This window comes from Phascolarctos cinereus, unplaced genomic scaffold, assembly GCF_003287225.1.
Source record: "Phascolarctos cinereus isolate Bilbo 61053 unplaced genomic scaffold, phaCin_HiC Scaffold_4;HRSCAF=312, whole genome shotgun sequence".
Lineage (NCBI taxonomy): Eukaryota > Metazoa > Chordata > Mammalia > Diprotodontia > Phascolarctidae > Phascolarctos > Phascolarctos cinereus.
Genome location: NW_027555847.1, coordinates 229162510 through 229174858, shown reverse-complemented (window position 1 = coordinate 229174858; position 12349 = coordinate 229162510). Strand labels below are relative to the sequence as shown.

General features: G+C 42.8%; 1 protein-coding gene across 1 annotated transcript in view; it reads left to right on the top strand.

Moving 5' to 3' along the window:
- The window catches only part of GABBR2 (gamma-aminobutyric acid type B receptor subunit 2), an 822765-nt gene extending 814066 nt beyond the window's left edge, over positions 1-8699 (top strand). Inside the window, exons 18-19 of the mRNA XM_021008593.2 lie at positions 1187-1304; positions 5703-8699. Coding sequence (XP_020864252.1) covers positions 1187-1304; positions 5703-5868 — 284 coding nt within the window. The 3' untranslated portion in view covers positions 5869-8699. The remainder of the gene's footprint in view (positions 1-1186; positions 1305-5702) is intronic.
- The last annotated feature ends 3650 nt before the right edge of the window (positions 8700-12349 follow it).

Genomic DNA, 12349 nt, shown 5'->3' with positions numbered 1-12349 from the left:
GAAAGCAGAGGCAGGAGGCAGATCTGTGTGTGTGTGTCTGTCTGTCTGTCTGTCTGTCTCTCTTTCACACACACACACACACACACACACACACATACACTGAGAATTTGCCGCTGACAAAAAAGTATTTGCAAAACCAGGAAGAATGCTATATTGGTCAGAGTAAAAGGTAAGCCTAAATACAGGCTGAACTTTTACAATGAGAGCTTTCTGACAGGAAGACATGATTTATATGTACACTAAAAACAACTCTCGTTATCAACTGTACAGGTTTTATAGAGGATAGGACCTGAATTTGTGATTTTATTGGTCTAGGGAACTCCCAGGTAAGGAAGTTCATTCTAACAATGCAGTTTGGCACCTTCTCTGGGCAAGTCACTTAATCTTTGTGTGCCTCAGTTTCCTCATCTGTAAAATGGGGATAATAAGAGCACCTACCTCCCAAGATTGTAGTGAGGATCAAATGAGATAATGTATGTGAAGTGCTTGGGGCAGCTAGGTGGTGTAATGGATGGAGCACTGGTCCTGGAGTCAGGAAGGCCTGAGTTCAGATCTGGACTCAGACATTTATTAGCTGTGTGACCTTAGACAAGTCACTTAATCCCGTTTTCCTCAATTTCTTCAGCTGTAAAATGAGCTGGAGAAAGAAATGGCAAACCACTCCAGTATCTTTGCCAAGAAAACCCCAAATGGGATCACAACATGTCAGACACAACTAACAATAATAAATGTAAAGCATTTTGCAAACCTTAAACGGCTATATAAATGCTAGTGATTGATGATGATGATGATGATGATGATGATGATGATGATGATGATGCTCTATAACTTATAGTCTTAAAAGCTTGCCTATTGACACTTCCTAGCTGTGTGACCCTGGACAAGTCACTTAACCTCATTGCCTAGCCAAAAGAAAAAAAAAGCTTGCCTAGATTCCCAAAAGGTTAAGTGACTTGCCCAGGGTCACATAGCCATCTTGTGTTAGAGGCTAGACCAGAACCCAGGTCTTTCTAATACCAAGGCTGACCAGCCGTAAGGCAGACTGGGGAAAATAAGCCTATCTTTCAACTAACATGGCACACTGGTGACTATTTCATTGTAAAGATGCATGCACCTGGTTTTAAAGATTGCATTTTGAGTACAAAAAAAAAGTTGAACAACATGTCGTTTGGTTTTTTTTACTCAGATGGTGAAAAAGCTATTTTAAAAAATCACCTCGATCAAAATACCCAGTTACAGTGGAACACAACGGAGCCCTCACGATCAAGCCAAGATCCTAGAGAAGATATCAACTCCCCAGAACAGTGAGTAACATTCAGTTAAAACCTAGAGATTCCAAAGGCACAGCCAGGTCTCTGTACTGGAAGACTTCCAGGCATGATGGGAATGAGTGGCAGCCCCTGATTACAAAGGGACTGTCAGGACAGGACTAACATACATTCTGTTCCCAGTTTATTTTCCATTTGTCATATCCTTTGAGATACATGCACAGAATCTAACACATAGTAGATCCTTAATGAATGCTTATTTACTGACTGACTCCAAACCTGATTCTCCATTTTTCCTCTCTGTGTTCTCTTCCTCATGGTGAAAGAGTTGGAATGAATTTTGTTTGTTTGTTTTAGGCAGTTGGGGTTAAGTGACTTGCCCAGGGTCACACAGCTAGTAAGTGTCAAGTGTTTGATCTGAGCCAGATTTGAACCCAGGTCCTCTTGACTTCTGGGCCAGTGCTCTATCCACTGTGCTACCTAGCTGCCCCGAAGAGAGGTTCTTTGATCTGGGCTTGTGATCTCATTGGTATAGGGAGCTCCCTCTGTAGTTGCAGATTTACAGCTATTCTGCCATTTACAATCTCAGAAAGTTGACTAGGGCACTAAGAGGTTAAGGGATTTGCCCCACTATGTGTCAAAGGCAAAATCTGAACTTAAGTCTTCCTAACACTGCCTCTTTTAGAATAATTATATGTAAATGCATATCTTGGAATATAATGAGAGAGAGTGAATGACATAGTGCATAGAACCAGTTGGAAACCCTGGGGTCAAGTCCAGCCCTTTACACATACTAGCTGTGTGACCCTGGGCAAGTCACTGAAACTCTCAGTGTGTCCAAGCAACTTTCTAAAAGTACAAGGTGAAGAGTAATCTGCACTGATAGAAAGAGTTTACTGACTGAGAGATCCCTGTTGTTGTTTCATTGTTTCAGTCATGTCTCACTCTTTGTGACCCTTTTATGGGGTTTTCTTGGCAAAGATACTGGAGGGGTTTGCCATTTCCTCCTCCAGCTCATTTTACAGATAAGGAAACTGAGGCAAACAGGGTGAAGTGACCTGCCCGGGGTCACACAGCTAGTAAGTGTCTGAGGCTAGATTTGAACTCAGGAAGAGGAATCTTCCTGACTTCAGGCCCAGCATTCTCTACACTATGGCACCACCTAGCGGCCTGAGAGATCCATACACCGGTGAAATTACAATGTTAAATAAATGATAGATACATAGACAGACAGACAGACAGACAGACAGACAGACAGACAGACAGACAGACAGACAGACAGACAGATAGATAGATAGATAGATAGATAGATAGATAGATAGATAGATAGATAGATAGATAAGTAGAAGCAGGCAGCATGGTGTGGTACAAAGAGAGCCACCCTAGGGGCAGCTAGGTGGCTCAGTGGATAGATCACTGGCCCTGGATTCAGGAGGACCTGAGTTCAAGTCTGGCCTCAGACACTTGACACTAGCTGTGTGACCCTGGGCAAGTCACTTAACCCCATTGCATAGCCAAAAAAAAAAAGAGCCACTCTGAGACTCAGGTATAAGCTAGGTTCAAGTTCTGCCTCTGACACATACTGACTTGTGTCCTCTCGAGTAAATCATTTCCTTTCTCAGTGCCCCAGGCAACTTATGACTTGAAGTTTTGGAGCAGACCCCAATTAGCATTGATACAGGGCATTTCCTTCCAGGAATGTATATGTACCAATGAAATCATAAGTTAAATAAATAAATAGAACTTTGAGACCTAAAAGCAAGAGGGAATCTCTGATGATGTTTCATCATCATCAACTACAGTAAACATCAATTAGAACCTTGATACACCCTGAGGCTAAAAGTCTAAGACTAGGGCCCTGCCCTCCCAGAGCTCAAGGTAAGACAGCCAGTACTGAGGACAGATGACAACATCAGCCCTGAGAGCTCCAAGGAGGGAGGGAGAACCAGGACCAGAGAAAGTCAAGGACAGTTCCAGTGGCCCTGAGTCTGAAAGGATAGAGAGAGGGATGAGGAGTGTGTTCCAGGCAGAGGGAAAATATGAGCAGAGACACGGAGGTCTCCTTGTGCTCACTGTGTTATGATCTATCTGGAACTGATAGCTGATCTTTCTGTAGCAATTTAAGGTTACATAGTATTTTGATCACAATCACCTCAATTGAATGGCATTAACTTCATTTTTTAATTAGGAAACTGAGGCACAGATAGGTAATGTAACTTGTTCAAGTCACACAGCTAATTAATGTTGAAGCCTGACTCAGACCATACCTCTTTGCTGCTACACCATAAGGTCCTATTAAATACCAGGAATGTGAGGCAGCAAGGTGGCACATTACAGAGTAAGGAAGAATTCAAATCCAGCCTCAGACATTTACTAGCTGTGTGACCCTGGACAAGTCATTTAACCTCTGATTGCCTAAAAAAAAAAAAGAAATGCCAGGAATGTGGGTTCCAGGAATCCTTAAGCTGTAGGTAACCTTAGACAGATATCTGGGACTGAGCGTGATGATGCAAGCTAGGGATCCCTGCTACTGGGGGAAGCTGAGGCTGGGGGATCCTTTGAGTTTGGGAGTTCTGAGCTGAAGTAAGGCTAAAGCAGGTGTCCACACTAAGTGCAGCAAGCACCCTGGAGCACAAGACCACCAGGGTGCCTGAGAAGGGGTGAACCAGCCCAAAGCAGAAAAACAGCAAATTAAAGTTTCCATACTGACCACAGGCTGATACATTTCCAACCGAAGTGACTTAGGGAGACTTACTCATATATATATGTATGTGGGTGGGTGTGTATACATATATGTGTGTATGTATGTATGTACATATGTGTGTATTTGTGTGTGTTTTATAGTTATATGTGTATATGCATATATCTATGTGTGTATATATATATACACATATACATGCCTGTATACACCTATATATATTATATGTATGTATGTATATGCTTAGATGGATGTGTGTATATTGTGATGTGTAAGTATATATATGTGCATGTACATATATATACTTTTGTGTGTTTGTGTGTTGTGCGTGCGTGTACGTCATGTGTATGTAGTGTGTCACAGCTAAGTCACAGGCAGCCATAAATCAGAGTCACCCAGGACTACAAAGTAAGCTTAGCCCAGCAGAAGATCTCTGGGTACAATTATGGCAAAGGATTGTTGTGAAGCTCAGTAATCTCAGGGCGGGCATGTATGGACTATGCAGGAAGCAAGCTGTCAGTGAGCAAGTCAGAATGGGTATGAAAAGACTGAGGAAAAAGGAATGAGAACACAGAAGGGTACATGGAAAGGTAGCATAGGTGGTCCAGTGGATAGAGTGCTGGAGTCAGGCCTGGAATCAGGAAAATTCATCTTCCTGAGTTCAAATCTGACCTCAGACACTTACTAGCCATGTTACCCTGGGCAAGTCACTTCACCTTGTTTGCCTCAGTCTCCTCTTCTGTAAAACGAACTGGAGAAGGAAATGGCAAACCACCCTAGTATCTTTGCCAAGAAAACCCCAGAAGGGGTCACAAAGAGTTGGACATAACCAAACAACAACAAAGCGTGGTATAGCCGAAAGAACATTGGACCTGGCATGAGAACATTTGGGTTCCAATCCCTGCTCTGACCTTCAGTGGCTGTGTAACCATAGGTGTGGCAATCCAACTCCCTGAGCCTCTGTTTTCTCATCTGTAAAAGGGGAAAATAATATTTGTACTATCTTCCTCAGAGGTGCATATGTGTGAGTCGTTATTAATAAGGAAACATAAGATCATAGAACACAGCATAGCTAGAAGGGTCCTTAGAGGTAGGGATGGAGCTCAGGTGAGCTAATTGTTAAATTTTCAGCGTGAGCATTTATACCTAGAAAATCAACAAAAGCCAGAAATCAGGGCTTGATTTATTGTTCTGTTGATTATTGAGATTTATAAGTGAAGGAGAAAACATTCATACTACAAACTAAATAGTGTGTTCTGTGTATATTTTTTCTTCAAATAGCATATTTACTAGCATACTCTGCTTAAAGATCATCTATTCCAACGTGCTCATTTTACAGATGAGAAAACTGAGGCCCAGAAGTTCTGACTTGCCCAACACATCCAGTTGGGAGAAAATGGTCTAGGACTTGTATGTAAAGGCTTAAGCAGAGCACTGCTAAATGCTTCTAAGATGCACATTAAGAGCATCTACTCTTAGGGGCAGGTAACAATACACCACTCAGATGAGGACCATACCCATGGTGCAATAGACCTAGAACCATTGATCCCAGATGAGAGGCCTGCTGTCTAAACCCCCTGATTTTAGCAATCCCGGTGGATGGCAGCAGACAAGGGTTAGCAGATGTGAGCCAGGAGCCAGAGCCAGGCAGCATCCCAGGTGGTCACAGCAATAGGTGAAGGCAAGGCTAGCCTCCTCTTTCAGCGGATCTGACTTCTTTTTCCCCTTCTCTGCAGCATACAGCGCCGGCTGTCCTTACAACTCCCCATTCTCCACCATGCCTACTTACCATCAATAGGAGGCGTGGATGCCAGCTGTGCCAGCCCATGTGTGAGCCCCACTGCCAGTCCTCGGCACAGACACGTGCAACCACCTTTCCGAGTCATGGTTTCGGGCCTGTAAGTGTGGAAAATCAGTGCTTCCTAAACTGTGGATTAATGACTCAAGGACCAGATGACACATGGAACATAGACATCCGCTCAAAGGAGACTATTGGCTCTTACCCCGGAGAAGCGGGATGCTGAGGCTGCCTTCATGCATAACTCAGGTGGAGGGGAGAGTAAGTTGCCTTGAGTCTGCCCTGTAGCCTTAGGCATGGAATTTTTATTTCTTCACAACGAAGATCAATGGAAATTATCTCTTCCCAAATTTCCACCAACAAGGAGCTGGGAAATTTGAATCTTGCAAAAAAATTTAAAAAAAACAAAAACAAAAAATGAAATATATCTGCTAGAATAGGGACAATAGAAAAACTCCTTTAAAGTCACTGAGCATTTCAAGGCTGCTAAACAGGTGGAAGCGTCTACCCAACCCCATGATAAGGAAAAGAAGATGAAAAATCTACCCAGTATTTACTGAACCACAGACACTGCCTTTGATGAGAGCAGTATCAAACTGTTGAAACTATTCTGCTTCTGGTCAGTTGAGGCTGGTTTCAGTTGACAGAGAAATCCCAGGCTCTGGGGGAAACAGTCTCTTAAGATTCACCATTGTTCATTGTTCAGGGTACCTTGTCACTGAAACCTGATCTTCCAGGGAGAAGCAGAGATGCCCTCAGCCCTGAGTGGCCAATCCATCACCAGCTCCCCTTTCAGCCTAGGCTCTTTGCTGGTTGGACCTCAGAGGGGGGACATGTAGCAATGGCCAGGTCCCATTGCTACCTATTTGGGACTTCATTTTGACAAAGGGCCTGCATCTATTCATGGGAAAAAAATGTTTAAATGTTTAAAAAAATTAAGCAAAAATCCACCTGGGTATACAAAAGTAGCCAAAGGGTACTGAGGGTTCATCAGTCAAAAAGCTGGGGGACCTTGGGTGATAAAGACAATGCCACTTGATGACACATTTGTTACTGTTTGATAGATGCCACATCTTAGCACAATAACACCTAATTTCACATCACTCTGGGGATCTGGGGCACACAATCACCTTGCAGGTAAATTCTGCTACTTTCACCGAGAGTCTGTCATTCACTGCATTGGCCGTGCACTTATGTTCCTATCAGGATAACTTGGTAACCCTGGGCTAGATGCCAAGCTTACCCTTACAATGTCTGTTCTGATCAGAAAAATAAAAAAAGAAGGAAGACAGGAAAGAAGGAAGGAAGAGAAGGAGGAAGGGAGGGCAGAAGGAAGAGAGAAAGGGAGAAAGGAGAGAGATAGTGATAGAGAGATAAAGAAAGATAGAGGGAAGGAAGAAAGAAAGAAGGAAGGGAAGGGAAAGAAAGAGAAGGAAAGGAAGGAAAGAAGGAAGGAAGGAAGGAAGGAAGGAAGGAAGGAAGGAAGGAAGGAAGGAAGGAAGGAAGGAAGGAAGGAAGGAAGGAAGGAAGGAAGGAAGGAGGGAAAGAAGGAAGAAAAACTGAGCACTTTAACCTCTCTCAAGGCACAGGGTCCAAGGGCTGGCTTGAATTTTTTTTTCACTGACTTTTTAACCTGACCAAAGTGAATTGGAGGCATTCAGCTAAAAAGTGCCACTCTAATTACACAGCAGTAAGAGGGGGAGCCCAAGTAGGAAAGGATTTCTCCACCCTCCCCAGCTTGCAGGGGACTCACACCCACCCTGGTACAATTCTAAAGGATGCCAATATCTAGCATCCCTGGAGTGGTCAAGAGCTGATTTTTCATATGCAAAAGCAAATTCGGTTCCATTTCCGTTCCCCCACAAGGCTCCAATTACTTCCATTCTTTCTAACATCGGGACTATTGTACAACAGAAGCAAACCAAGGATTAGCCAGTGCCAGTCCCTGGCAATCCTCCAAAGCCAATCCTCTATTAACATTCCTTAGACAGGTGACTTCTTTGCTAGAGAAGTCACCGAGCAGTGACTTGCACGGCGTGTGCACCATACACTGGTTTGCTCTCTAATGAAGGAATTTGACTGGCTGCTTCAGCGGGCAGGCAATAATCCCTCCCCCTTTGTTCCCGAAGTCAGGAATGCTGCTGTAACAGCAGCTTTTCCAAAAGACGCCATCCGAATATCACAGCCATAAGCAACAGGAGACAAACATAATTCACTTAGAGAGAGGTGCCAGAGGTCCCTAGCTTTTAGGAGAGGAAAAAAACCAATAAACCAACTGTGTAAAGTACATCACAGGTTAGAGTGGAGACCATTACTCTGTTTTCAGCACTCAAGACATGTCATCACTCACTGTGTGTTTCCAGTATTGAATTGCTTTCTTGATCCCACCAAGACCAGATTTAATTTAAAGGACCATGTTAATTTTTTCAAAGGGAACAGGACAATTGTACATAATGTATACACACATGCAAAAAAAAAATCTCTGTAGACATATTATTCCAGCATAGCAGGACAAAACCAATCCAAAGTGTTGGACTGTCGGAGGTGAGTGTGTCTGTCTGTACTTCTTTGTGAATACTGACTGTGTGCAGTCTATTAGGTTTAAACCATGCAGTACATTCTCTGTCCTAACAATAGTAGTTCCTCCCATTTAAAAAAAAATCCTGCAAATAACAAGACCCACAGAAGTGATTCTAGCTATCTAATTGTTCTGTTCTTTTATACAGCAGCAAAAACGAAACTGTCCATTTATCACGTGGCTGTGCTCCAATGGCATTTCCCAATGATGTTAGTGCACAAATGCTTTCAATTAGAATGGAACTGCCAGGATCCAATGTAAATGAAGAATTTCTTGTATCCTTACTGCATGAGGTCGATTTTTAATAAATTGTTGCAAAATTTGTTTTTACGAATAAAATATCAAAATCGAACTCTCTTTCTTAGCGTCTGGCTCTCCTCCCTTTTCTCTCTGCACTCACACAGACTCATTAGATAACAGTGTGGTCTAATGTAAGGAGCCCAGGCCAAAGAATCAGAAGGCCTAGGTTAGAGGCCCTGCTTTGTCATTTTCTAGTTGTCTGATAACGGGCACACCACTTAGTAATAATGATTGTTGTTGTTCAGTCCTGTCTGATTCTTCCTGACCCCATTTGGGGTTTTCTTGCAAAGATACTAGAGTGGTTTGCCATTTCATTCTCCAGCTAATGTTTACAGATGAGGAAAATGAGGCAAACAGGCTTAAGTGACTTGCCCTGGGTCACACAGCTAGGAAGCGTCTGAGCCCAGATTTGATCTCAGGAAATCGAGTCTTCCTGACTCTAGGTTCAGCATTCTATCCACTTAAGCCACCTAGCTGCTCCCATAGGCATGGTATTAGTGTCCTGATTTGTGTACTATTTTGGGTCCTGACTTGTGATTTCATTAGCATAAGAAATTCCCAAGGAGGAAATTCTCCCAGCTACTGAAGATTGGCAACTGTTGTGTGACTTTGAGAGTATGGATTTTTTTTTTTGAGGCAGTTGAGGTTAAGTGACTTGCCCAGGGTCACACAGCTAGTAAGTGTCAAGTGTTTGGTCTGAGGCAGGATTTGAACTCAGATCTTCCTGACTTCAGGGCCGGTGTTCTATCCACTTCACCACCTAGCTGCCCCAAGAGTAGGGATCCTTTTGTTGTGTCCTCAGTACCATGGACAATGCCTGGAAAATAGAAGCCTAAACTTCTTGCTGGTTAATTGACTAAAGTTGCCTGGGTCATAAAGAGGTTAAGTAACTTACCCAAAGTAGCCATCCAATATGTGTCAGAAACAGAGCTCACACCCAGGCCTTTTGAACTCCAAGAGTCTCTATTAATGTTGCCTCTGATTTGTCATTCATTTATTCAATAAGCATCTATTAAGTGCCTACTATAAGCAGAGCAGGCAGCTAGGTGACAAAGTACATAGAGGACTGGGCCTGGAGTCGGGAAGACTGATCTTCTTGTGTTCAAATCCGGCCTCAGACACTTCCTAGCTGTGTGACGCTGTGTAAGTCACTTCACCCTGTTTGCCTCAGTTTCCTCATCTGTAAAATAAGTTGGAGAAAGAAATGGCAAACCACTTCAGTATCTTTGCCAAGAAAACCCCAAATGGGGTCACAAAGAGTTGGACACAACTGAAAACAACTGAAAATATGGAGAGCATTGTGCCAGGTGCTGAGGGAACTATAAAACTTAGATACGGCATGATCCCTGCTCTGATACAGCTCATACTCTGGTAGGAGAGTTGAGGATTAAATATATATTGAGGAAGTTTCAGCGTTTACATTTTAAACATACAAATTCAATTTGAAATGAATTGGCTGATTCTGATGGGGTATAAGCCCACAGCTGTAGTCCTCAATAAATGGTTTGGGCTTTTTTTTCACCCCAAAGGAAAAAAACACTCAAAGTATGAAGATTCACTGAAACCTCAATACCATGCATGGATGGCACTGATGCCTTCGGCAAAAAAGTTACAGCTTTGTTGCTAGATTCCAAATTCAGCATGGTGATTCCCACGTGAATCAGTATCAATCCTGTGGAATGTGTCTCAAGAAGCTACTTTTCTATTGTTTGGGTTAAATCAAATACTTACTGTTCCACTATTGTATTCAATATGATAATAGGTCACATTTATGTAGCTCTTTTTTGTGTGTGAGGGCATTTTCCTCACAACAGCTCTATGAGATAAGGAAGACTGTAACATAATCATTATCTATGAGATAAGCAGGGAGTATCATTACCCCCATTTAACAATAGAGGAAACCAAGGCCCAGAGGGGTTAAATGACTTGCTTGTGACCACATAACTCACTACTGTTAGAATAAGAACTCAAATGGAGGTCCTTTTAGGGTTCTTCATATCTTGTGTTCTTTCCACTAAGGGATGGCCACTAGGTGGTCCACTGGCTGGTTAGAGCATGGGGTCTGGAGTTCAAATTTGACCTCAGATATTTACGAAGCTGTGTGACTCTGAGCAAGTCACTTAACCTCTTTTTGCCTCAGTTTTCTCATCTGTCAAATGGGGATAATAAAAGCACCTACCTCCCAGAGTTGTTGTGAGGATCAAATGAGATAATGATAGTAAAATGCTTCACACAGTGGAGTGCCTGGCACATAGTGGATGTCTATAAATGCTGGCTATCATCATTATTATTATTCACTACACCATTCAGGCAATGAAACCAAAAATCAATCAATCAGATAAATGACACCAATGCCCTATGTGTATGTGGCACTGTATAGCTTTCAAATTAGTTTCATATGTGTTATTCCATTTGATCCTCATAACAACTCTGTAAAGTGGGCAAGGCCAGTATTATCCCCATTTCACAGATAAGAAAGTTGATATTTGTGGAGGTGAACATGGTTTGCCTAAGGTCACACAGCAGGCACCAGATTCCAACCTTTGTTTTTAAACTTCTAATCCAGTGCTCTTTTCATTAAAACATTGGCTGGAAATACCTCATAGGCATGGCTTAAGGGCCATTTGGTTTTCTACACACTCATATATCAACTTACCTTACAGATGGAGGACCCGGGGCTTATGGTCTCATCTCACGTCTCTGGTCTCTCTAGATAGCTCAGAATATGTGGAGTAGGAAGAGGCGAATGAAGGATCAACCCTTCCAGTAAGACTCCAACCCAAAGCAGTCAAACAAAATCGTCTTCAGTCCTGATGACCCATCCATTCAAAATGAGGCTCTAAGGACATATCCCAGTGGATGTCCATCAATCCTCTCAATGAGTCAGTCAATAGGCAGTCAATATGTATGTCAATGGATGGTCTAACATTCCCCTCCCCCACCCCAGTAAGACATATTCAAAGTCCTAAACAAAAGTTCCCCCCACCCCCATATGCTCACAAACTGATGGGAGGAAAGGGAACAGGAGACACCCCGAACATACATATACCTGTTGCGGTCTGAGAGGTTGTGACCCCTCAAAGACTGAACTACACAACAGGGTCATCTGGAATGAATTCACAGACTCAAGCATTCTTTAAGTCAAGTTGGCAAAAAGTTTATTGTTACGCTTTTCAGGGGCAAGGATTCTTAAGCATCCTGCAATCTTAGAGTGGTACAGTTAAAGTTTATATAGGATAAAATGCAATAAAACATGTGCCAAATATGCTAACTAGGTGATTCAGGGTGGGATTAGGGAGTGGTTAAGGAGTGGTCAGTTCTTAAAAGAACATACACTTCTTGTACCTACTGCGCAGGCGTTTTACCCAGAGTTCACTAAGAAAAGCCCACAAGGGGGGCCACGTGGAGGTGTGGTTTTAGACCTGCTACATCACTAAGTTAACTAGAGTTCAGGGGTAACTGAGAGTTGTCCAGTCTGCCACCAGTCAATGTCTTGTTTGACAAGATAGATGTAGGGAGTATACATATGTCTTAAGTCTAGAATACAGTTAATGAGGAGCCCAGGATGTAGATAATGAGGTAGGGCGGTAGTATAGATAGTCCAGTGGGTAAGAATGTCTTTATGACCCACTGCAAAGCCAGTTCGAACTAATAATTCCTTCAGGTGCTGTTTGTAACTGCACCAAGGAAAGAGATAAAGGTCTTGC